This window comes from Falco peregrinus, chromosome 10 (genome assembly GCF_023634155.1).
Source record: "Falco peregrinus isolate bFalPer1 chromosome 10, bFalPer1.pri, whole genome shotgun sequence".
Taxonomy (NCBI): Eukaryota; Metazoa; Chordata; class Aves; order Falconiformes; family Falconidae; genus Falco; species Falco peregrinus.
This window is the reverse complement of record NC_073730.1, coordinates 8,225,216-8,250,492: the sequence shown is the minus strand read 5'-3', so window position 1 is coordinate 8,250,492 and position 25,277 is coordinate 8,225,216. Positions and strand designations below refer to the sequence as shown.

The following is a 25,277-nucleotide window of genomic DNA, read 5'->3' as shown; positions in this document are numbered from 1 at the left end:
TTCACTGCCGGGAGAGCGGTGGTGACGGGGCACCACCCTCTACCTTTTTTTTGGCTTTTCTTCTTTTTGGCTTGCTTTCTAAGAAAAGCAGCAGCCGCGGAGCGGAGCGGGGGCTGCCCCGGCGGCCCGGACGTGCCCCTCGGAGCCGGGAAGGGCCGCCGGCCCCTCGAGGCGTGGCGGGGCCGGTGCCTGCAGCCAGGCAGGAGAGCGGGGAGGAAACTTATTTCGAGTGGGGTGGAGAGGGGAGGGCAGGGGGTGGGGGTCGGGCAGGGAGGTATCAGCCTCAGGAAATGTGCCTTGGCAGCAGTCGGACGGGCGCTTCCCCGCAGGTTGGTGTGCTCCGCTCCGGAGCCGTCCAGGGCACGGCGGCTCGTTCCCCAGCCCGGGCAGCTCCGGAGGAGGCCAGCCCGGGGAGGCAGGAGCTACCGCAGGATCCCCCCGGAGCGGTGACTGCGGGCCCCCCTCCCGCCGGTCCCCGCAGGAAGGTACCTCCCGGGCCGCCCCAGGTAAGCGGCCGAGCCCCGCCGACGGCAGCCCCGCATCCTCCCGTCCCGCTGCCGCGGAGGGGGGGGCTCGGGGCCGGCAGCCCCCCCACATCGGGGGCCGATAGGACGCTGCGAGCCCGGGCGGGGCAGCGACTGCGGAGCCGGGGCGGGGGGTCTGGGGGGTTTTCCCCGCTGGGCGGCAGGGAGGGAGGGAGGGAGGGGGGCAGCGGGCGGGGAAGCCCCGGCCGGGGCCGGTGGGGCCGGGGCCGGGCTGAGCGCGGCGTGTCCGGGCTGTGTCGGCAGGCGGGCGGCGCGGCCCCCTCGCCCGGCCGGGCTCCCCACCATGCTGGACGGGCTGAAGATGGAGGAGAGTTTGCAGAACGCCCTGGACCCCGCGGCTCCCTTCTCCTCCCTGCTGGGTAAGTCGGGGCATCCTGGGGATCCCCCTTTCTCGGGGTGGGGCGCGGCCGGGCGGGCCCCGAGTGTTGGGCAGGGGGTGTCCGGGGGGTCGGGGGGCAGCTTTCCCTCTGGCTCGCTCCTGCCCGCAGCCCTGCCCGGCGCCGCTCCCTTCGCCCGGGGAGCGCCCCCGGCGCCCGCCTTCCCCGCTCCCGTTTCGTTCCGCGATTGCATTAAATTGTGTGTCCCCCCCAGTACAACGAAGGCCTTTTCTTCGAATCGAACGATAAATAATTCCCCCTCTCCCCTTCGTTTTAATATCGCTTTCAAACAATCGCCCTTTCTCCGAGCTGCGGCTCCGCCGCCGCCTTTCGAAAAGGAACGAAATTGGGGGTGACGTCCCCCCCCCGAAGCTCCCCTAAGGCACAGGTCCCCCCCGCATCCCGGAGCAGCGCCCCGCACGCCCCCCCCCCCCCCCCCCCCCCCCAACTCCGCTCGCTGGAAGAGCAGCGGGATCCTCCGTCCATCCCTCGCCGGGTCCGTCTCCCTGTGCGCCCCCGCCGCCACCCACCGCTGCCCCCGCGTCCTTCCCCGCAGGCAGAGCCGCGACCCCCCCGGTCGGTGTGCGAGGGGTGCCAGCGAGTTATTTCGGACCGGTTCCTGCTGCGCCTGAACGACAGCCTGTGGCATGAGCAGTGCGTCCAGTGCGCGTCCTGCAAGGAGCCCCTCCAGACCACCTGCTTCTACCGCGACAAGAAGCTCTACTGCAAGCTGGACTACGAGAAGTAAGTGTCCCCCTGCCCAGCGGGGAGTCTTCCCACGCCGCTCCCACCGCCCGCAAAGCCCCAGTGCCCTGCCGAGAGCGCAGGCGGCCGGGGGGCTCGGGGTCCCCCTGCAGCTCCCCGCTTCCCTGCCCCGTGTTGTCCCAAGAGGCGTCAGCCGCACGGTGCTGCCTGCCATGCTGCCCTTCTCCCCCGCAGGCTCGTCGCACCCCACTTCTCCCCTTTTTGGAGGTGTTTGGTTGTGCTCGGTTTGCGCCTTTTTTTAAAAGGGAATTTAGGAGCCTTTTGTTGGGAGCCTGTGAGACCCCCGGTAACCCTGGGGCTGCGGAGGGACGGGGCCAAGTGTTTTCCCATCTCCTCCGGCTTTATTTCCGTACTGAGCGCCTGCAGGAGGAATGTTATATCCTTCCTGACCTGGTCCCAGGCTGGGCTATTTTCTAATGTCCCCATAAGCAGGGTGATGTTATTGCTCCCCCTGGCTGGATGGGGAAACTGAGGGTCTCGGCAAGGCCCGGGGAAGGCCCTGCTGAATTCGGAGCGTTTGCTACTGCTGTTGCACACCGGGGGCTTTGCTTGCGCCTCGGACTGTGATGGAGCAGGAAATTTGGATGTAGGTGGTTAAGGCTTCCAGCCCCAACGCTTCCCCTTTGGCAAATGTGGGGCTAGGACAGGGGGGGAGGACAATATGAAAATTATTTTTCTCTTTCTAAAGAAAAACCTTTCCAGTGGGAATGGGGAGAAGGCTGTTGAGTCTTTCCTCTCCTGCAGCTGCTTTTGTTTTTTTACTGCTCATCCCACTCTCGCTGTCCCTGTCGGATCCCACTCCCCGGCTGGGTTTCAGAGCAGTTAAATTTGTGTTGTGTCCAGGCCAGTTGTTTCTTAAGGAGCTTGTAGATGGGGGGCTGGATCCCTTGCTATGGCGATAGCATGGCTGCTGGAGCCCTGCGATTTAATTTCTGGATCGCTGTTATACAAGAAAATGGTTATTGGCGATGCTCTTGTCCCTGGCCTTCGGTGGGTTAGCAAGTGTGCCGGCGGCTAGCCCTGCTCCAGGCCTTTTTAAAGTTTTTTGGGTTTTGTTTTTTTTTTTTTTTCCTTTAAGTCCGGTATTCTGGGTCTGAGTTTAATCACTATGGATACAAGGCAAATTGAAAGCAGAATTTGTGCGCGTGACCTTGTTTTCAAATGTTTACGAAAGAGCGGAAGAATTAGCTGCCACGAGAGTGGAAAGGAGAGCGCTGTGTTACGGGGTGGGTTGTTTTTTTTTAGGCAAATTTTTGTCAAGATCGGGTGCGTTGCTTGTTTGTCCGTAGAAATCTGGCTGCCAGTTCCCATATATTTCCAACACAATTTAATTTGCGTTTTCTGCTTTATCAGTGTCTCCATTTGGAGCACTAAGGGGAAAGTGGGGTGAATGCCTTTCCAGCTTGCAGAACGTGTGGGTTTTACTCTCTGCACATTTGACTGCAGCTTCTGAGCTCTGGAAGCTGACTCCAACCTGAAACCCTCCTTCTCTGTCTCTTGGCCGTGAAAGAAATCGGTGCCGTGGATGGCTTCTTGCTGTGCCCATCTCGCTGTTGGGATGGACAAGGATGATTATGAAAAAAAAATAAAAATGTCACAAATGTTTCCTAGGCTCTGGTGGTGGCACCGTTTATCCTGGTTGTTTCCCAGCTGCGTTTGGGTTGATGGCTTTTGCCTGAGCCTGGGAGCGGGCTTTGCGACAGGCGGTTTCCCCGAGGTGCGATGGTTTTAACTCTGAACCGCTGCTGGCCTCTTCCCCTTCTGTACCCGCCTGCCCCTTGCTATCACGTTGTTGTGCCCTTGAATTTTATTTTATTTTATTGTTTTGGCATGGGACTGCAGGTCCATGTCCCTGCTCTCTGTCCCCTCGGCAGGGCTCTCTGCTGTGCTAGCTCTGTGGCTTTTTACCTGGGGACAGCAAGGGTGCGGAGCCGAGCCCCAAAGAGCTGTTCCTTTTGGGCTCTGCCGAGCTTTATGTATGACTCTTTATTTAACAAAAACCCCTCTTTCTTCGACCAAACCATCCTGTCTTTCGGTTGAGCGTTTTCAATGTGCCTGCCTCCACTGCGGTGCCGATGCCGATAACAGGGCTTTCAGCGTGAAACATGCAGGGGAAGAGCCGCTGCTCTTGAACTGAGCTAATTATCTCGAGCCGATAGCTGGTTAATTATCACGAGTGACTGACACTCTGCGCAGTGCGATGGTGGAAAGCAGCCGATGTTCCCCGTGGCACCGCGGTCGGGCTCCGGGGGCCTCTCTGTCGGCACAGCGGTGCCCGCCGGTGGGAGGGCTGGGGTGCCTGCGTGTGAAATGCCGGTGCTGGGGGAGTCAGGGAAGCGGTTGGCATCCTACCTGCTTGCTGTGTTGTGGTGCTGGTGTTTTGTGGGGGGGTTTTGTTTGGTTTTTATTTTGTTTTGTTTTGGGTTTTTGTTTTGTTTTGTTTTTTAATTGAAAGAAGGGGGTTTTCTTCCAGATGGTGACTGTTGGGATGTTTTACCAGAGATGAGTAGGTGCAGTTATTTTCTGACATGTATCTTCGCTTGCTGTTTGAGCTCTGTTTATAGTGAGGCTGCAGAGGGTTAATGATAGAGCATGAGATGGCTGAGTTATGCCTTTAGTTATAAATACATCCGTGGAGGGTGTTACGGACAGTTTTAAGCAAGCATCTGACTTGCCGGACTCTAGAAATTGAGGAATCATTTCTTAAGACACGTTTTACATTTCTTTGTCTTTCATAAAGAGGAAGACCTTGGGAGAGGACCTGGAGAGGGATGGATTAAGGACTGGGAATGCCAGGCCAGGTCTTGGCATCCCTTTGGGGTGCTCAGGGCCCATAGGCAGTTCAGACAGCGATGCCGGCCAGGGACTGGAGGGGCCAGGGGTCACTCTTGGACCAGTTTCCCCAGCACTGACGGGGAGGGCTTCTGAGGAGGGACCGCTCAAGCCCGTGCCCCTGGGACAGTGTCTATTTGGGGCAGAGGACGTTCGTTACAGAACATCCCGAATCCCGCGGCAGCCCCCGGCGCTTGTCCAAACCTGATAAGTCTCAACTATGACAAGGTTCAGGCTTCGCCCTGGCTGGCTCCCTGCCTGCAGAGTGGCCCTGGGGATGTGCCCCAGCTGCAGGGCCCCTACCTCGGTGGCCAGGGGGATGGGCTTTTGTCCTGGCAGATTTTGGGGGTGGGGGTGACTTGAAAGCTGGCCATAAGTGGGGAGGGGTGCTGGAAGCGATGGGAAGAGTGGGGCTTCCTCGGAGGCTTAAAATCCACGAGAGGAGGGGAACGGCTGAGCCTTGCTTGCCCAGAGGTGTTTCACGGTGGGTTTGCATGGGCCAAGCAGTGCAAGGAAGGACCTGGAGCCATGGGGACATCCCCATCCTGAAGCCCCACCACGGGTGATGCCGGTGGGGTGCAGAAACCCTGCTGGCCAGTTCTGGGGGTTGGGAGCACTGACAGCGGTGCAGTCATGACGGGGGGCGCAGCTGGGGAGCGTGGCGACGGCGGGACGGCTTGGCACGTCCCCAGCCACGGCGCAGAGCCCCAGCCTCAGCCCCGGCTGGCAGGAGCAGATGGCCAGCACATCTCGGAGCAGGCCTGGCATGTGGGCGCCGGCAGCGGAGGGGCGGCCGCAGCCCCTGAGCCGCCACTGCCGTGCCGGGCTCCCCGGCCGAGGGAGGCAGTTGTGTGATGCTCGCCCTGTCTTTGTACGGCTTGACGGCTCTGTGCCGCTGCCAGCTTCTGTACCGTCATCATAAAACTCCCCCTGCTTGGCTCCAAAATCCCCTGCTCCCAGAGTCATGGGGTTGCATGGGTGCCTTCACCTCCTCCTCCTTGAATTAAAGTGAGGAGGCACATTGGACTGTGAAGGGAAAAAAAATAAAATAATCTTTCCAACCTCTGAATGTCATGCAGAAGAAAATGCGTGCAAAGAAACCCATTGGTGTTGGGTTTTAAAATCACACCCAGCATCTTCTTACGGGGGATGAGCCTGAATCCCCGGCAGTGTGGTCCTGGCAGACCGTGGCTGGCTCTGCCCAGGGGGAAGGTGGGATCTGCCGGCTCAGGGCAGCGTAGCCTCCTCTCGCCCGCTGGAGGCTCATCTGGCAGCTGCCACCATAGAGGAGAGAGGGGGAAGAGGTTTGAAGCATGGTGGCTGTTTATCTTGCTTAAATGTGGGTAATGAATGTAATTGCACAATTAGCTGCAAACAGCGGTGCTGCTTCCCCAGCCCGGAAGGGTTGTGAGAAGGATAATCCCAAACGGATTGAACGAATAAGGTGATGCTGAATGCTTCGGGGCAGCCTGGTCCCACCAGCCAGAGACTTCCTGTCGTTGGGGATGTTTGTGCTGGTGATTTGCAGTCCTTTGCCTTCTCTTGCCTGGAGGAATGGGATGTTTTGCTCTTCTTGTGACTGATGGGAGAGAACAGTCCCTCCAGAGAGCCACGGGTCAGCCCAGCTACAGTGCAACATGCCCTCTGGAGGTCTTTTCCCCTTCTTGTAGGGCATCCTATGGAGAGGATGGTGCTAATTTGTTTTTTTCCAGCTGGCCAGGTGCTGGGGGCAGTTAGGCTGGCCCAGATAGGGTAGCAGAGCACATGGCAACTCTGTGCCATGATGTCCCTCTTGCTGGTCTCTCTTTTTCCACCCCTTAATATCTTCTAGTGCTTCTCATGCTTCTTGCCTGCTCTCCATCCCCACCCAGTACCTTGTCTCTCATAGCAAGCCCCTTTATGTCCTCACCCCCTTTCCCACAGCTCCTGGAGGAAACGTGCCAACTCTGTGGGTTGGGATGAGTGCATCCCTGGGCAGCCAAATCTGGTATCATCCCCACCGGGGATGTGGTGGTGGGTACCGCTGGGCTGGGACCAGGCACCAGTCCTTTGTTTTTTGTTATTAAGTCGCCTTGTTGTGCTGATGGAGAGGGGGGAGCGAGGAAGCAGCGGGATGCAGCAATGAGAATGGCGCTATGGGGGCTGCTGCAGGATGTGTGCTGGAAACACCAGGCGAGAAAAATACTCTTTGCCCCAGTGTCTGCTACCCCCTGTCCTCCCGCTCATGGGGCTCCCCCTTTCCAAGGGGAGCGGAGAAGAGATTTTGCGTTTTTTTCCTTCCCTCTGCCCTCAATTAGATTTGTGTCTTACAATTAATGCTTCATAGAAAGGCCTGAAAGGGAGTGGTGATTGGCAGCTTGGGTGCGAGGCAGCCGAATATACTTGTCATCTGTCCCTCGGTGGTGGGGACAGGAGTGGCTTTGGGGTCACCCTTTCTCCTGCTTGTTGGCAGAGGCTCCAGGTCAGTGCTGCAGAGCTAGGACATGAGCATCCTCGGATCTCTCCACAGTTTCTGTTCCCTTATTTTTGGACCTACAATGATATTTTTTTCCCTTTTTTTTTTTTCTTTCTTTTTTTCTTTGTCCCCCTGTGGCACAGCATTCCCCAATCAGCCCCTGATGGGGCACTAGGAGCTGAGGGAACCACTTCAGATCTTTGCGAGCCTGATGATGGCACAGAAAAGAAATCAGCTGGGGGAAGAAAGGGGGGTTTGTTTCAGTTTGATGAGAATTTTGTTTCCACCAGCTGGAGAGACAGCTGGGGTCCTCTCCTGCCCCGGCTCGCCAGCCCTCGCCTCGCCGGTTCTTCACCTGCTTGCAGCCACCAGGCACAGGGAGGGATTTGCTGAGCCATGGATTTAAGAGAGCCCACAGTTTGGTTTCTTGCTCAGTCCTTCCTTGGGGAGCTTTCTGGCAGGGTCTAAACCCAGCGCTGTGGTCACCCCCAGCCGGGTTCGGAGAGGATGGTGGTCTCTGGTGTTAGCCATGCCGAAGGCTGGCTGGTGTGCGGGCAGGATTTTGCGGTGGGCACAGGTGCTGCCGTGGAGGCTGAGCTCTGCCGGCTGCCCCCAGCCCCACTGGCAGCAGTGGGGTGGCCTCAGTGCACCCAAACCCACAGCCATTTCTGGCTCTGGTCCTGCACGCTTGCTGGGGGGGACCCCGAGGCACCCTCTGCCTTGGAAGGGGAGAAAGAGGGTTTTGGGGGGGTGAGGGTTGGTCTTCTCTTTGCTTGCAAGGGTGCAAGTCCTGCTTCTGGCTGAGGAGGGGGAATACCCAACGGTTTGGATCAGGTTTGGGTCTGGATTCATGGTTCCTCACTTCTGGTGAACCCCGCAGTGTGCAGCCAAGGGGGGTCCTCGGCACGCCCCAGTGCTGGAGGATGTCCGAGGAAGAGGAAGCTGTGGCCAAGGTGGAAATAAGAGAGGCATCCTTGGTATTTTTCTTCTCAAGATTCTCCTTGCCCCTTTCTGCTTCATTTTGTTTCTGGCTTGTGCCCGATGCAGATGTGAGGTGGGGATGGTGGGGCCTGGGCTGCAGGACTGTGCCTCTGCCTGCGGTTTAATAAAGCATCTCCTCCATAATAGGTGTACTGGATAGCTTTTAAGCAGGGAGAAAATATTTGGATTTTCTTCAGGTGAAATACTGGGGTTGACCCAAACTAATATATATTTTTTTCCAGAAATGTGTTTTCATGAGAAATTTGAATTTCTGTGTATTTAAAAGAGATTTCGGAAGGGAAAGGTAGGGGGGACTAACGGTGCTCCCTGGCATGGTGAACACTGCGCAGACCTGCAGCCGCAGTTACGCTAGCCTGGAACTCCACTTTTATTCCTCGGTATTTGTAAGCTGGAAGGAATCTTGCCTGGGCAGAAGGAAGCCAGCTGGTCCCCGGGAATCTTCTCCTGGGACTGTTGGTCCTTGGCGGCAGTGGGTGCACTGGGGTTGTCTTGTGCGTCTCTGTGAAACAATCGGGCATCTCACTGCAGCTCTGTTTGAGGTTTGGTGGGGGGTTTTGTTGGCTTTTCTGTGTGTGTGTGTGGTTTGGTTTTTGTTTTTTTTTTAAGACCATCAAACCTTGGTTGCCCAGGAGAGGGGTTCTGTAATCCCTGGCTTCCCACCCCAAATATTTACGGACAGCCGGACCTTGAAGCTTTTGCAAAGGCATGGGGCAGGCTGAGCAGTGCCGTGCCAGGGCTGCGCTGGCAGAAGGGGCACAGAGTCAGGCTGGTGGCACCGGCCTCTGTTTATTTGAAGGGTTTTCTGTCAGAATGGCTCTGCCTTCTCACTTATCTGTTTTGCTGGGATCTTATTAACAAAAGACCAATTTCTTCAGCCTGTTGGGGATCCTTCAGGTCTTTCACATTTTGCAGGCTGGCTAGCTGAAAATGGTGTTTTCCCCTAGAAAGGTTTGAGTTTTCAGGGGGGTGGCATGTGCATTTCTCAATAAAGGGGTGAAATCATGTTGTGTTCAATGCAAACAATTTATTTCCTCATATTGCACTTGCATGCACCTACCTGTTTTCAGTAGAGCACTTCCCATGCCCATGGATATGATCCTGTTTTGGATTCAGGTCTCCTGCATTGGTGCCTGGTGTAGGTGTGATGGGTCCCAGTTGCACACAGGAGAAAAAGCTGAGATTGGCTCTTTCACCCATGAAATGGAGCTGGAAATATGAATCTAGCTAGAAAAGGCTCAGTTCATCATAAATGCTTTGAGCATCTTGCTGGGCGAGTTTGAATGCTGGGCCTGAAATCTCGGTCTCTCTCCAGATTTGCCTGATTTTGTGTCATACCTGCCTTTGTGTCTTCTACCTTGGGCTAACTTTGACCAAAGTTGACTGAGAGCTTGTGTGGTGGAGGTACCAGCTTCTCCCAGGCATGAATCGGTGGGATTAAGGCATGAGCTGATAGAAGACGGTACGGATTGATAGGAGAACCACTCTCCTCTATCCTGACACATGCCGGCAGGCAGCAATGCTTCCTCTCATCCACTGGTCACTGGGGCTCCGTAACCGCAAGCGAAAGGTTTACCCTGCGTGAAGGCATCCTGCTCTTCCTCGGGGCAAATGCCTCAAAGGGCAGAGCATGCTGGAGGAGGCTTCCTCGACCAGTACTCGCGCTTTGCTCGCCCATCAGGGCTCGGCATTGACCCTTCCCAGCTGTCCCCCTGTCGCCGTCATCCGTACATCATCTCTCACTGCTCCCTACCCTTCTCCTTTCCTTCTGAGGCTTCATTTCCTAATGCTGCTCTTAGGGAGAGCTTTCTGTCTTTGACAGCGGAACAAATCCCTTTTCACACGACCATCCCTCCCCGGCCCATTGTCCCCTGTCCCCGCTGACACCGTGCAAAATCTCCCTCCCTGGTACGTCTGTTCCTCTGGAATGATAACCATCATCACGGTGGGGTGGTGAGTCCGCAAAGTCCCTCTGGGCAAGGTCCCCTGCCCTGCAGGGGAGCAAAGTGGGGTTTCAAAAGCACAACAAGAGGCACAGGCGATTCTTGGAGAATCCACACTTTGGATGTGATTCATCTTTGGGACGTGCATAGCCTCCTCTGCTGTCATGCTGCAGAGCTCCTGGGATGAACCTGGAGCCTGTGTGTACCCAGGGCTCCTTCTTCCCTGCCTGGGGCCAACGCAGCCATGTTGTAAGTTGATTTTTCACTGTGTAGCATCATCCAAGGTAGCTAAACAGGAAGAGGAAGGCAGGAATTTTCTCTTTGCTGTTGAAAGCTCAGGGAAGCATTTGGCAGGAAAGTTTTGGAAAGCGGAGAGAGAAATAAGTTAAGGGACCTGAAGGCAGTTCTCAGCTGCAGCAGTTGTTGTTTTGGTTTTTTTTATTTGAAAGAGTCTGTGTTGCCATTTCTTCCCCCCATTCCCTGCTGTCATAAAAGCATAGGGATGCTTTTGTTGTCAAAATTTCTGCTCTGTGTTTGCTGGCTCTGTTAAATCTTTATTCCTGGTAAACAGCATCTTAGCTATGCAAAACATTGCTCACCTCTGCAGTAGTGTATCTAAATAGGTGGAGGGAAATGCAACATGGGAAATGTCACACGTTCCCAATTGCCTCCACAGGGGTGACTGATGCTGTTGGATGAATAAATTCACAGGTGCTGATAGTGGAGGTGGATATTTGTCAAGGCGCAAGCCCAGAACTCTTGCCTAATGGCTATGTGTTGAGCCTGGATTGGGACTGCCCTACAACACACTGCTGAGGCCTCTTTTCCGTTTCTGGTCTCAGAGAGGACCATCCAGGGAACAGCAGCTGAGCTGTGTGTGCATCGGGTGTGCAGGACCCCAGCCCTGAGCTGGGTGCTGAGGATGGGGGCGACTGTCTCCTCTCTGCTTGCAGACCGCTTTCTGTAGGCTCCTGCAGGGGCTGAAGGGGAGACAGAGGCTCCTCTGGAGCACACAGTTCAGTCTGAATTGCCCGATGGAGATGCTGAGCTCCAGGTCTTGGCTGCAGGGAGAGCTGGGAGCACCTTGCTCGCCTGAACAGTGTCCATGAACCCAACCATCCTCTTGGCTTGGGTGCCTGCGGTCTCTGGTGCGGTGGGGTGGCTCAGCCTCATGTGTCTCGAGTCTCGCTTGCACCCAATGGGTGGCCAGCTGGGTTGGTGGTGGGAACTGAAATACTGAATTATGTATAACGCAGCATCTCCGCTGCCGGGCAGAGCGCTGGAGTGTTATTGAGCAGATCCTTTTAAACAGTGATGTGGGTATGGGAGTTTGGTTAGGAAAGCCATTAAGCTTTTGAATCTTCTTGATGCCTACTCAGGTGAATGTTGCTCCTTCTTTCTGCATCCGTAATTATGAAAAGCTGAAAGAGCAACCTCAACGGACTGGCTTAAAAGTTTAATGAAGCTTAAAGTCTCGTAGGTTGGGCTCTTGACTCTCAGCTTGTTTCAGCTCTGGCCCTAGGAAGGAGGGTTAACCAGAAAGGAGGAGAGGCTTCCTGCACACATTATCTCAAGGACATAAAACCCCACGTTGATGGGAGCTGCTGTTGTGGAGATGGATTTGGAAAAAGTAATGGGAGAAAAGACATTAGAGACAGGTGAAGGGCCCTGCATGGGGAAAGTATGTCCAAGTGAGGTGTTTATCCTTGGCAGGAGGAAAGCTGCCCATAGCAGGGAGGAGATTTTCTGGTCCCTGCTGTGCAAGATGGTCGTGTGACGGGTGCCCTCTGCTCTGCAGCTCCAAACCCGGGCAGCACTGATGGATGGGTGCCAGGGTGCAGCAAGATCTGGGCAACTCACCCGCTCTGTCTGGTGTAACGCGCCTCTCGCAGCACCCAGCAGAGACGCTCTGGGCTGGGGAGGGCTGCTGGCGTGCCCACGCTGGCAGTCTCCAACTGGGTCCTAACATCAAAGTGTCTGTGCCCTTGGCAGGGTCTTTACAGGAGTTTCCTCCACAGCACCAAACTCACCTTTGCACCTTTTTTTGGCCGGCTGAGATGTGGAGCCGAGACCCTGAGCAGCCAGCTGGTGCGGGGCTGGGGGAGAATTGTTCTGTCTCCAGATGTGCTGCGTTGTGAATCTTCGCCGGATGCTGCTTTTAGTTTCATGGTAAGGGTACCTCTGGCCGAGTGTGCTGGGCTCCTGCCTCTCACCTCCTGGCAAAACCTGGCAAAGGCCATAAAGGAGCGGCTGGAGTGAAGATGGAAGAAATGTGGTCAGTGCTTTAATGCTGGGGTACATATGGGGACACAACTGGCTTCATGGCCAGCCAAGTTCAGAGGCACTGGTGCCACCTGTCCTTATCCAGGCAGGGTGACATGAAGTGATGAATCTGGCTGCTAAACCAGAGAGCCCAAATCCACCCTGCTCTGCTGGGATGGCCCATCCCCATCCTCCAGAGAAAGGGCAATTTCTCTGCCAATAATGTCTTTATGCTATTTCCAACCACATAACAAAAATCCCAGGAACTCCTCGAATCCTTGGCTTTTAAAGTAAATATGTCCCCACCTCAAACTGATTTATTTTCGCCTGTTTCAGGCACTTCTGCCTCCAAACATCAGCCTTGGTCCTTCCCTCCCTGGCCTGATGCCTGCATAGCACCGTTCCCATGCAGAGCAGCCGCTGGCCTTGCCTCGGGGCGATGCTTTGCAGGTCTCCTTGGTCAGCTGGGGAAGCGCAGCAGGCACGTGGTGGGTGAAAGGTGCTAATGAAATGAAACTCAAATCTACACCTTCCCCTTTAGCGCCTTTGTGCTGGAAAAGTGCAGCAAAAGTCAACTGATGATCCATCTTGCCGAAGCTGCATTTTTTCTTCCTTAAGGATTAGTGGTTCAAGAGCGGGGATTTTCAAACTGACAAGCCCTTGGCAGAGAAATAATTACAGGCTTTTTATTCTTTGTGTTTCTTAAGTAGTTCTAAATAACTTTTTCCCTTGGGGCATTTTTTTTTAAGTCCACAAAATGGGGGGAAAAATGTGTATTTCCTCAGTGTCCTTGAAAATATGCAAGATGTTTGTAGAGACCATTTAAGTTTCAGCTATAAGATTTTTAGCGTGTGTTTGTTTGCTTTAATCATGTCCAATCAACTGAAGTTTCTTGGCTGGTGATGCTTCAGAAATGGATCTTAGAAATGGGAGATGGAGGGAGATAGATGTGATCACTTCTTGGCCATCTCAGGAACGTGGGTTTTGCCTGTGGTGTATTCCCTGGGGCTTTTACCCCACTCCTTGCTCGAAGAGAAGATTTCTGGAGCTAGTGGAGTTGGTTTTTCTCGTCAATATCCATTATTTGCTTGTGCTGAGCATCCTGCTGGGAAACCATGGCCATGCCCCTCTTGTCAGCATCCCACCACAATTCCTGGGGGCTGTGGAGCCCATCAGGGCACGCCCAGCCTTGTCCTCCATTGGGTCCTCTCCTTGCCTGCACCTCCATCCTAACTGCTTTGGCCAGTCTTTAATTTTAAAAAAAGACAGCATGATGTGAAAAAAGCCACCCAGAGGTGGTTGAGGGCAGCTCCCAGGCACACATGAGCCTTTTATCCCTAGCAAAATTCATCTCCTCTAAGTTTCTATGCAAGCCCTTAATGTGGTACCCCAATTTTTGGAGCACATCTCCATGTCACAGCATGTTTTCCTGCAGCTCAGTCCCACCCCAGAGCTCTTTGCACTCCATGTTTTTGTAACCCCCTGGGAAGAGCCCTCCAGAGGATGCTGTCCTAAATCCCAGCTATCCCATGACTGAGCAGGGAGGGGGTATCCATCCATCCCTGATGCTAAATGCTGCTTGCGATGTAAGGGGGGACCTGGGAGAGGACCCTGCTGGTGTTCACACTCACCGCAATATAAAAGGGCAGCGCTGGGGCCTGGAGGGGCTGCAATATTGCATCTGCTGTCGGGGCAGCACTGGGATGCTCCCCTGGGATTACCAGTGCGATATTACCCGGGGAGGGGGGTGGGGGCAGGCTGCTGTTAATAACAGCATTGCTCCACCTTGGCTTTATTAAATGAGGGAAACCTCCGTTCCTTGCACCACAGGCATTGTTTGGGTCCAGGCTTCACGATGAGAGGGAAGCGGATGGGAGCAGAGAGGAGGGTGGTGGGGAGATGGTGTTTGGAGTAATTAGTGCTCAGTGGAGAGGGGGGAATTTCCAGGAGGGGTGACAGTGATATCTTGAAGGAGATATCCTGCCCTGACCTGCTGCAAAACGTTCCTGCAGGCTCTGCCCATCCCTGGATGGAGCCCACCTGGCTCCTCTGAGCCCTTCACTTCCCTGGGGGCTATGGCATTTAGCGAGTGGGGTGGTGAATGCCTTGCTTTCCCTATTCTTCTGAAGACCCTCTTGGGGTAGCTAAAGCCTGGTTGAGCTTGTGTCCAGGGCTTACAAAGTCTGTTGTGCCTTGCAGGTGTGGCAGTTGGCACTGCAGAGGGACATGGTGCCAGGAGGGGGACCTGTCCATCCTGTCTCTTCTCTGCCCCAGCCATCATTTCTCAGGGGAAAGGGGTAATTTTCTTCCTCTGCCCCGTCCAGACACTGTGAATCCTACTAAAACTTTTGACTGGAGCAGGGATTAGGTGCTCAGGTTTCAGCCCTTGTCTGTGAGCGGTGTAAACTTTCTGCTGGAGCTCAAGTGACATTTTGTGGGAGATAGGAGAGTATTAAGTGTTGGTCCTTGCAGATAAAAATAGCTGCTGGCCTGACGATGTTTTCTGTCGTCTTGTTGCTGGTCTGACCCAGCTCCATCGTCTCCACGCTGGTGCTCCCAACCTGCTCTTTTCTTAGCATCAGGTGCTGGAGGCACCCACCACCTGACCCAGTGTGGTCCCACTCTGAGCATCCCCGCTAGCCCGTCACAGCCATGCTCCTTTCCTCCCGTAAGCATCGTGGCCAGGACAGTGCCGGGCTCTCGGCGTTGGCTGGGGGCAAACCAGACCAGGAGTAGCAGGTCCTGGGTTTGTGTTCACAGGGGCTGGAAGGAAACACTGTCCCTCCCGCTCAGTGAGCCCACCCTAACCAAGCACAGCATCCCCCTTCCCTGAAATCAGAGCCTGCCGATTGAAGCAGGTACCCCGAATTGCCAGTTATCGCAAACCTCACTGCTGATGTGGGGGAGCTTCTGATTACAGGAGTCCTCATGCGTGCACACGTGTCCGCCTGCCTGTTTTTCCCGTTGCTGTGTTTCAGAGCCGATGTTTTCATCCTGAGGTTATAGCCAGAGCTGGCTCAGGGCCCCTCAGCAGCATCGGCAGAGCTGACTCTTGCCGCTCCAGAAATGCGGGGCTGGGGCCGGTCGAAAGGAAAGGAAAGGGAAGGGGAGGAGGGAGTGGCAGGGTCTGGCTCGCTGCTGAGCTGGGACCAGATCCTCTGCTGGGAGAGGCTTTCCCGTCCTGCCTGCCTTGTGCCTTTCCCGGGCTCTGCTTCAGAGTAGCATCCACCCGCTCCACCTCCAAAAACAGCCAGCGTGGCTCTGGGAGAGCTTGTGTACAGCTGGTAGCATGGCAGCAGGGCAGTTTCTCCTGATGTTCAGCCTTTCTTTTTCATGGCTGGACTGGGAAGTCTCCAGGCATTGGTCTCTGTGGACTGGGCATCCTTTGAGGATGCCTTCATTCCATCTGCTGCTTCTTCTGATGTCCACCAAGAGCATCATTCTCCCCAAGGGTCTCTTCATGGACCCCTCAGCAGCATAGTCAGGCTGCCTTCAATGCAACTTTTTAATTGCAGCCCTCAAATCCCTTTCTCAAAGCGAGGGCTTTTGGCAACAGCATCTTTTCCAGATTCCCTTTGCCTCGAGGCCCACCTGCTGCTAGGGGATTCATCATCTTGCATGGTGTCATCCATCAGCCGAAGCATGTCCCCCGTCAGAAATAAGGATTGAGGTCCTCGTGTGTCTGGAGCCGAACTGATGTGATGGCACTTGGCCACTTACAGTAGTGGGCGATTACTGAGCCCCTGCCAGGAATTCTTCCAGTGGGATCGGGAACGCTCTCGGGTGTTAAATTTGTCCTGCGGCGTGTAACCTCTAAGTAGAGACCATCGTGTTTTGTAACGGGTCATATGATGTTGGCAATGGCAGCCGCCCGTCCTGCATTTCAAGGTCAGTGCTGAGCTCGGGGCTGGAGGGGCAGCTCCTGGCCGCAGCCTCGCCTGGCCACTGAGCCATCTCGCAGGGCACAAAGCCTCAGCAGCTCAGCCTTGGGGCTGGAGGCTGGTTTGCTCCTGGCTGGTGAGGCTGCAGCCCGCATCTCAGGATCTGCCCTTGCAGGGTGTGCTCCTGGGGTCAGCATGGCTCTGGGGATGCAAACCCTGCTGTCTGTCCTGCAGCCCTGTGAGGGTTTCTTGTGTGCCACTGACACGCTGTCTCCACATCTGGAAGCTGCTGTCCCTTAGCCAGCACCTGTGCATTGGGGTGGCTCCATCCCAAGAGCTTTACAGCATCATGCTAAGGACAAGACCTTCCAGCATACATACAGATGATACACCCTTGCTCTCAGTGCCTGAAAATACCTCCCAGTCAGAATTCCATCTTGTATCCCTGAAGTTGGGGGAACTGCTGTGCAGAGAAGGGTTTGCTGGCAGAGGTGAGGAGCGCAGGGTCCTTGTTTCGACAGACGACCAGCGCAGTGCTGTTGCTGCCTGCTCTGTCCTGTGGCTTCCAGCCCCTCACAGGAAAACACAGCCATCACCACGGTGATCCCAGGATCTTTACTGATAAATAAATATTTTGGGTCCATCACTGTATCAAGCAATGAGAAGGGACTTTTCAGACAGGTCGTTAAAATAAAAATTAGCACAGGTTTAAAATATTAATGAGCAATTGGCCCTCGCCAATTCTCTTGTTACACAAACGTTTCATTTATAATTTGGACCCAAGCTGGGATGTGCTGAGCGATGCTCAGGCTGCAGCCTGCGCACGGGGGTTAACGTGGTGCTCTCTCCTGCCAGAAAATAATAAAAGCCAGGGACTGTCTAGGGATCATGCGTGAAGGATTAGGAAGAGGATATGCATGGGCCTGTCTGCAGCTGGTTGAAGTCTAGTGCAGAGGGGTAAGCCTGGAAATCATTGCTTTCTGATGGCTGCAAGGGGGCCAGCGTGGAAAGGGAGCTTGTCTCCTAAAACCTGGGGAGCTCTGCAGCCAGCTGATGCTTTGGGTGGGAGGTGGTGAGTGGATCCTCTCTCCCCAAGAGATGTCTGTGTGGCTGGGAAGGGGGCAGCGCTGTGTGGTGGATGCTTCTGCCCCCTCTTCCCGGGTGTAGCTGTTCAGCACGAGTGGAGGATGCTGAGCTCCAGGGACCGGGGTTTTCCACCTCTCTATGGGATGCCTCGTCAGATCTAAGATTCTGCTCGGAGCTTGGCTTCATCCGCAGCATTATCTGTGGCTTTTTGGCTTTTAAAGCTGCAGGTCCCAGAGTCAGGGCATTCAATTAAGTCCTCCGCTGCCTTTCAGTAGGGAGCACTTCTAGCTCTTTGGCTCTAGGGAAAGCTGGAAGAGGCTCAGGTCTTGCATTTATTTGACTTCTTGATGTTGGTGGTGCTGTTCCCTGGAACAGTCACCTCAAGCTGGCTCGGGAAGCCAGAGTCACAGCTTTTCAGGTTAGTGAGTGCATGAAGAGTTCCTAGCACCAGTTATTCAGCATTAGGATTTACCTTGCAACCACCACGCTCACGGGAGGTATCTGCTGAGATGGAGCCATCTGAACTCCCCAAGGCGAGTCAGGGCTTTATGGCCCTCACCCAAGAGAAGCACATTGCTTTTGTGGCAACTATTAATTGCTTCCTGAATTTAAAAGGCATAAACAAACTCGCCTGCCAGGGAACGAGTTACCTGGCACATAAATGCTTTGCCATTAATGCGTGGCTGACCCTGACGGTGATGTGAGGACCAGAAGAGCTTTCAAAGAATTTACCAGAAACCATTTCAGGGGAGGTTGTGTGTTGTAAATCCTTAAGTAACGGGATGGAGGGAATTAGATTAGATAATAGTTTGCAGAAACCGGGCACGATTCCCCATTGAGGATCTTGAGATCATTATAAGCACGGCGTGGTGAGGCGAGGCCCCTGCACGTCCTTATCCCAGTGACTGATGAGTGAGTTTACAACCTGGAAAATGAGATTATCAAAGGGTTTGGTTTACACACCACATTAACGAGTGATGTTAGGGAGCAAACCAGGGTCCTGTTACATCCAAAGGTGCATTGTAAAGCCGCAGCAGTTCCTGGAGCAGCAGCCCAGGACAGGGCTGTTTTGCACTGGGTTGAGGATGCCCATTGCATTCAGCACCCATAGCAGCGGCACCAGGGCACCCTGCAGCCTTTGGTGTGTGTGTGTCTGGGGTGGTCCTATGCCTCTGCTGAGCTCACCCCAGCTCAGAGAGCCGCTTCAGGAGGACTTTTAGCTGCTGTAGCAAGGAAGATGGTGTCTTATCTTGCTTTTACAGTCTGCTCTGATGTATACGTCCATCTCTCTGCTCTTGCCGTGAGCTGCCCTAAAGCTGTCTGCAGGTTTCTAGGGGCCCCCAGCCCCTCCTCACCAATTCCCCAGCCTGTAGACAGGTCCGCTGAGCTATTTCACAGGGTGATGCTGGCGCGTGGGGCTGTTTGCTGCCTCTCCCCTCCAGCAAAACCTTTCATTTGCTTGCTACCTCTGCTGGTTTGCTCTTCCCCAGGCTCCCCTTGCACTGGAGGGATGGGTTTCCGTGAGCTTTAGGGATGCTGGTGGCTTTTGGTGACAGACCTGCTTGTACCATTCAGGGACATGATGGGTTTTCTCCAGATGTTTGGAGATGGTGCCTGCTGCAAAATGCCGGGGAGCTCTGCAAACAGTGTTAAATCGCTCTCATTTGAAAGGGCAGGCATGGGGAAAAAAAAAAAAATATGTTTCGCCTGCGGCAAAGAAGTATTTCCCAAATCCAATATCTATGCAATGAGGGGTACCGTGGTGGGAATTGCACATCCTTTCATGGGGTAGTGCTTGCAGGGAAAGCAGTCAACAGCCAGGCTGCCTCCAGCCCTAATAACAGTCTTGCAGGCTGCCTGGGGCAAGGCGCTGGTGCTTAAAAGATCAAATCTAGTGGCTGATACTTGACTGCCCGTTAACGTGGGTGTAGCAGATCCAGCTTGTCTGCCTGTTGTGGGGCTGCCCGGCACGTGCACGGGCTGGTGATGGTTTCAGGATGACAGTGCTTGACACCAGGGAAGGTATAAGTCTAGATTAGCACTGGGGTGTGGTTCTGCATCTCCGGATATCACTCTCTCCAGCAGAAGGATGGAGTTCAAAGGGGCTCTGGCCTTCCTGGAATAGGAAATGGCAGGACCCACCCTGGAGCCTTTCCTTCTCTTACCCAGAAGGATCCCGCCCCAGCTGAGAAGCCCTAAACCCAGCTGGGTGTGGAAATGGGGGTGGAAAGATCTGTGTGAGGACCCCGCTTCATTCCTACCACGCCAGTGCTGGTCGTTCCCCTTAAGCGTGTGTGAGGTTGTGTTTGATCTGGGTCTGAGCTTGGGGTTTGTCTTTGTTCTCCTTTAGAAAGGGGGGAAAAGAAATTCAGGAGGCCCTGGTGAGATGGGCTTGGAGCGGGACAGATCTCGCTCCACAGAGCAGGCACTGGCGTCCAATTTTCTGTCTCACTTTGTTTAATGGACCTGCAAACCCGTTGCAAAGCCAAGATTGCACAGGCGGACACCCCGCAGCCAGATTGCAGGGTCTTGCTTAACCCAGCACTGCCGGGTGTCTCCCCGCAGTTTTCATGCGAGGTCCCGGCTTCACCTTTTCACCAGTGAGAAACTCCCCAAAGCTGCGTGGCCAGCCCTGGGGGACAGCATTTTCTTTTGGAGATGGGTTTTACTCAGCCTTATAGATGCTTTTTGCCAATACGAAGTACACTGTGATGGCCACAAGGGTGGAGAGGCTGTTTTGCACTGCGGTGAAGTGAGTCCCCTGCTTTCTCCCTCTCAGGAGGTAGTTTGGAGGCACCTTTCCAAGCTGGTGACACACAGATCCCTCTTTGCCTTAACCACCCCCGGAGGTGTCAGCTCAGAAGGCGTTCGGCAGGTTGGCAGGTGACATCATTAGGTTTCAGTGGTAACGTGCGGTGGCAGTAAGCAGGGAGACTCTCTCAGCAGTTGGTTCCCTAACCAGGGGCCCTGTGTTGCTTGGATTTGAACTCTTTGTGCTCAGATGGTTCTCCTCCTGATGCATACCTTCCCCACAGGCTTTCACAGCAGACTCTAGCAGGCTTAGGCTCTTGGGCAGGCTTTGGCTTTCTGCCTGTGAATACATGGCCTCGTGGCCTGAGGTGACATTACCGCTGTGTTTCAGCTTTGTGCAAGTCCTTTCCCACCTCTGCATCCTGCAGAGGACTTCTAAGGACAAAGGAGGCACCCAAGGGAGGCGAGATGCTGTAGAAGCCAAGGCATGGTGGCCTGGTGTGCCAAGGCCATCGCTGCGTCCACCACCCCTGCCCAGTGGGTCACATCCCCGTCTGGCTTTGGGGACCACCAGTCCAAGAGACAGGGAACACCCAGTGTGGATTTTTTTCTGCGAAATAAGGGCAGAGAAATACAACATCCACATTTGCAAGCCACTGGGAAAGTCTCTGGAAGAGGAGGTGTGGAGGTGCTTGGGATGCAGCTTGCAGAGGGGCTGGGTGAGTTTTGGAGGCTTGGGCTCCCCTTCGCACCACTGCTGCTGGGAGAGGCTGTTTTTGTCTGGCATTTTCCACCTCTCCGCTCAGCGGTGGAGGGTGAAGGGTCCCCCCCGCCTGCCCTGGCTGCTGGCAGGGCTGTGCAGGCAGGACATGGGCAGGGAAGGAAAGGAGGAGAGGATAACGCCCCGGCCGTGGGCCCTGGCCATTTCTGGATGAGTAGGTCATCTGGGTGTGGGAGGGGAGCCTGTGTCCAAGCCAGCCCGGGGAGGCTGATGTTGGGTGTATGTGCGATTTGGGGGAAAGTGAGAAGGGATTTCTTAGGCGAGAGGAATGCAAGTTTCCTCCTTCGCATATGTCTCCTGTTCTTCCAGTTTGCAACAAAAGTCATCAAATTGCCCAAGACCTGGCAGCAAGGACAGCCCGAGAACAGCCCACAAATCACGGGAAAGCATCTCCCCTCCTCCCTGCCTGCCTCCAGATACTCATGCATCAGGAACCGTTTTAATCCCCCTTTGGGCAATAAAACCCCTGCCCCTTCCCGATGCTGTGCGGCTGCACAGCCCAGACCCTCCGGAGCTCCTGCACGCTATAGCACCAGTCCTGCTGGGTTAGAAATCTGGGTTTCCCTTGAATTCATTGCACTTTTAAACCCTCGAAATGGTCCAGGGAAGGGCTGGAACGCTCAGACATCAGGGGTGACAGCAGCTGTTCAGAGGAGACACCGTGATGTGGCTGGTGTGAGTCTCCTTGTCCCCAAGTGGTGGGGACAAGTGGCAGTGACTCAGGTCCTGCTTGATCCGACGGAGTTATCAGGCACTGGGAGAGGAGACGGTGACTCCAAGGATGCTCAGCCGGGGGGGTTGGGGGTGCAGGGCTCCAGCCAAGAGGCTGAGGAGCAGCTGTATCTCAGGATGAAGGGTGCTTTTAATGAGCTCAGCAGCAAGATTTCCTTGCAATCCTGCTGGCTGCTCTTTTTTTATTTGGCAGAAAGAGCCGTTGGCGAAGCAGAGCTGCAGAGATCAGGCGAGCCTTTCTGCACTCTCCTCTTCACCCTCTACATCACAGGGATGGGCTAAGCCCCTCCTGCCATTGTAATCTCGAGTTTAGGATCGCTGCTGAAGGGGTGTTCCACCTGTCTCACCTGGGGCTCCCAGAGCAGTGAGAGTGGCTGCAGCCCGCCATCCTCCCTGCTGAGGGCTTGCATCCCACCTGGTTTTGCAGCCACCTGGTTTATACCAGGAGATGTGCTCGGGTTACCCCATTTTGGTCATTTGTGTTGTTACCAGATTTTCTTACAAGAAAATGATTCTGTCCGTCTTACTGTTAAACGTAGACTAGCAGTGATACCAGGACTGGGACTGCCAAGGTGTCCCACCATCAGGGTCTACCCCTCGTCCTGTGTCCCATGAGACAGTGATGGTGTAGCTTTCACTAAGTGGTCCACCAAGTGCTCATGTGGTGGAGGGGACACAGGGGGGCTTCAGGGTGGCCGGAGGGCAGGGGTATCCAGCACTTCGTGCTGGTCCGTACGCAGCATCAGTGAGTGAAGGTGGCAGCATGAGGCTCTGCAATGAAGGAGGAATGACTTCTGTGTACAACTGGGGAGTGCGGGTCTCCTTCAGTCATGTGGATACAGCTGTTGGGTCTGCGTATCGACTGCTGCCCCCCCTGCCTTGCCCAGCTGAGGTGAAGGTGGCAGCCCCCTGCCACCTCACCCCTTCCTATATGTGGCTGATCTGCCTGAGAACCAGGCACGCAGTGCTGCTCAGAGGGGAAATGTTCATGTGATGGACCTTCCCGAGCCCAGGCGGGGGGCAATGGTTGCAGGTGAAGCAGTTAACAGTTAACAGTTCTACTTGGCATGTTATTTTTTCCTGCAAGGCATTGCCCCCGGCTACCAGGGTGCCCTAGGGATGACCAGCGTGCAGTGCTGGTCCTTCTTCAACTCTTCTGGTGAAACTGAGCTGCTCATGGGCAAGGCCCGTGGCCGGGTGTGCAGGGGAGCCAGGGGGCTGCCTTCCTTCGCTGCCTTCCTTCGCCTGCCGCTCCCGTGCCGAGCCCGTTCTGTTTCCCGGCTCCCGCCTTCCTCCTCCCGACACAGCATCTGCTCCGGATGTTTTGCCCCCAGACTGCAGAAGCTGCTTTTTTTCCAAGCTGAATTTCCTTCGAGGTTTTTTTCTGGGTTTTTTTTTTTTTCTTCTTCTTTTCTTTTCTTTTTTTAATCTCTCCAGGGTCCCTTTCAGACTGTTTTTCTCCATTCCATCCCCTCCAGTTTATTATCTCCTGCTAATGTTATTAACATGCTAATTAGCCCCTAATTGCAATTGCCAATGAAGATGTCAGATAGGGCTGATACAAACCCTGGTCCTTGACGTCACTCTTTTTCTCTGAATTCTGCAGATTACTCTGTACCTCTCCCATCATCTTGATTATTTTATCAGGTTTGGCTTCACAGAGGGATGCTCACATCTGTGTGTGATTGCTCCCTTAGTAAAAACTCACCAAGACGCAGCACAGGATGGTTTATGAAGCCCCCAGGGCCAGGTTGGCGATGGGTGTAGCTCTGAGAGGTAGCTTCTGGCTGGTCCCAAGGTCTTGTCTCCAAGGCAGGATATGTGCCTGGCTCCCCATGGCAGACCCCTTCGGAGGCAGAAGGAAAAGGACTTTGGAAAGTTGAAGAGTGGCATTTGCCATCCCGCCTATACACTCATCCCTCTGGCTGCTAGGGCTTTGTGCAAAGGTCTTGCATGACTATAGATAGGCAGAGGGTAGGCAAAAAGATGGTGAGATGGGATGAGGACAGGCGGCGAGCCAGCCTTGGCCGGCATCTGGAGCTCTCATCACCTTCGTGTGCAGAAGAGGTGCGGTTTGTTCTGGCCACATTGCTCTCGTCAGGCAAAGTTTGCCCCCGCAGAGCCTATTTTTGAACACACACACACACAAACACACACACACACCCCCCAGGTTACCTCTTGGAGGTGCTGCAAAGAACCGGGGCCGGCTTATGGCAAAGGTGCCCCGGCGCTGCTGCGGGACATCGAGCCACGTGCTTCGAATAGCTTTGTGCAGACATGGCCTATGGAGATGAAATGTGGCTCTTGACCGATTGCAAATAAATCAGGGTCAGGAGCTTGAACGCTGGCCAAGAAACCCAAAGGGATAAAATATAGCCTCTCTACAGACTGTTAGCAAACAGCACGTGGGCTGAGATCTGCTAGATAAATTTATGCGCTGTGAATTGTTCACCCAGCTGTAGTGGAGGGATGGCCGGACCCACAGAGAACTAATAACCATATGTGGTGGACATGCCTTCGGTGCTGACCTTTAGAGGGTTCAGCAAGGCTGGGAGGTGGCATGGTGACGTCTTCGTAGGGATGTCACTGAGAGGGAATGGCTGCATGTGTTGCTTGCCGCAGGGGAGGGGGACTCAGGCTGCCTCTGCCCTGCACGTCCAGGAGACAGGCTGGCAAAATAAATTAATGCTCCTGACCTTGGTTTTCCTGTCATGTCATTTGACATGAACTGAGGATAAATACTGGGCTCTTTGCCTTTGCCTGCTCATTTCTGAGCTTGTGGGACTTGCCCAGCCCGAGAACTCCTGTTCCTGAGGCAGATTCAGTTCCAGGGAGATCCAGTTTAAAATGGGAGGAAGTAATAGGGAAACGGTGAAAAGATAGGATACCCAGGCTGTGGGCACGGGGCCTCCAGCACCCGCTGTCACCCATTTCAGGTGAAACACCGGGAGCTGGCAGCCCTGCCCTGGCCACGGGGGCTGCCTCCTCTCACTCACCCCAAATCCCTTGTAGCCACAAAGAGGAACATCGGCTTCACGTTGGGATGAAATGTCCTGGCGGCGGAACCAGCTCCAGGAAGACCGACTTAATGAGCCTTTGGGCTCAGTTCAACTGCTTTAAACCAGAGAGATGGGCCTGAGCCCAAAACATGGAGCCAAACAGCCTTGTACTTGTCCAAGCTGCAGAGGAGCGTGAGCCGTTCGTGGCTGGTTCCTCCTTTCTCTAACCAGGCATCTGCTTCCCACCCTCCGCCCTGGGACGCTGGATGTGTGCATGCTGTCATCAGATGGGACCGGCTTATATGTTGACATCTTGTATGTCAGCATCTTATATATCAACATCTCTGTCCTGGCTGTAGCTCAGTTTGCGGGGGGGACCTGACACCCCCGTGGGTACCAGACCCTGTGCCCTGGATCTGGCTGCGGGAGGGTGACTGCTCTGTTTTCTTGTCTCGTTTTACCCCAGTGCTGCAGGGGGAACCTGTCTGCCCCTGGCTGTGATTCAGAGAAATGTGGGGTGGGGGGGAAAATCCCACATTTTTGGGGAAAAATCATTTTTCCTTGATGCTGGGCCAATCCTGCACTCCCAGGCTGGGCTGGGCAATCCGCCTTCCCTAGTCTGGCCTAGATAGGCAATACCGAGGGGGCTGCGGGCTGTCTCTGCTTTCTGGGATTTGCAGCATCGGTTTGAGGTTGAGAGGTGGAAAGAGAGGCTTCTTCCAGTCTGGGAGCCCTCCCTGGGACAGACTGGCAGCTAGCCGCATCTCTCCTGCACTATGGCAGCAGGGCAGTCAGTGTCCTGGCCCTGGCAGGCTGTGGATGGGGACTCCTGCCGTGGTGGCTAATCCAGTAGCCCCCCCACCTCGCCA

At 54.8% G+C, this 25,277-nt stretch overlaps 1 protein-coding gene across 2 annotated transcripts in view; it reads left to right on the top strand.

Moving 5' to 3' along the window:
• Window positions 1-273: 273 nt before the first annotated feature.
• The window catches only part of LMX1A (LIM homeobox transcription factor 1 alpha), a 46,091-nt gene continuing 21,087 nt past the window's right edge, over window positions 274-25,277 (top strand). The window contains exons 1-3 of one of the 2 annotated variants that reach the window (XM_055815834.1): window positions 274-506; window positions 789-904; window positions 1,479-1,666. Coding sequence is in view for 1 of the 2 variants with exons in the window: in XM_055815835.1 (XP_055671810.1) it covers window positions 829-916; window positions 1,492-1,666 (263 nt within the window). In the remaining variant the exon portion in view is untranslated. Of the gene's footprint in view, window positions 507-788; window positions 917-1,478; window positions 1,667-25,277 lie in introns of both variants that reach the window. The other variant, XM_055815835.1, reaches the window with a different exon arrangement.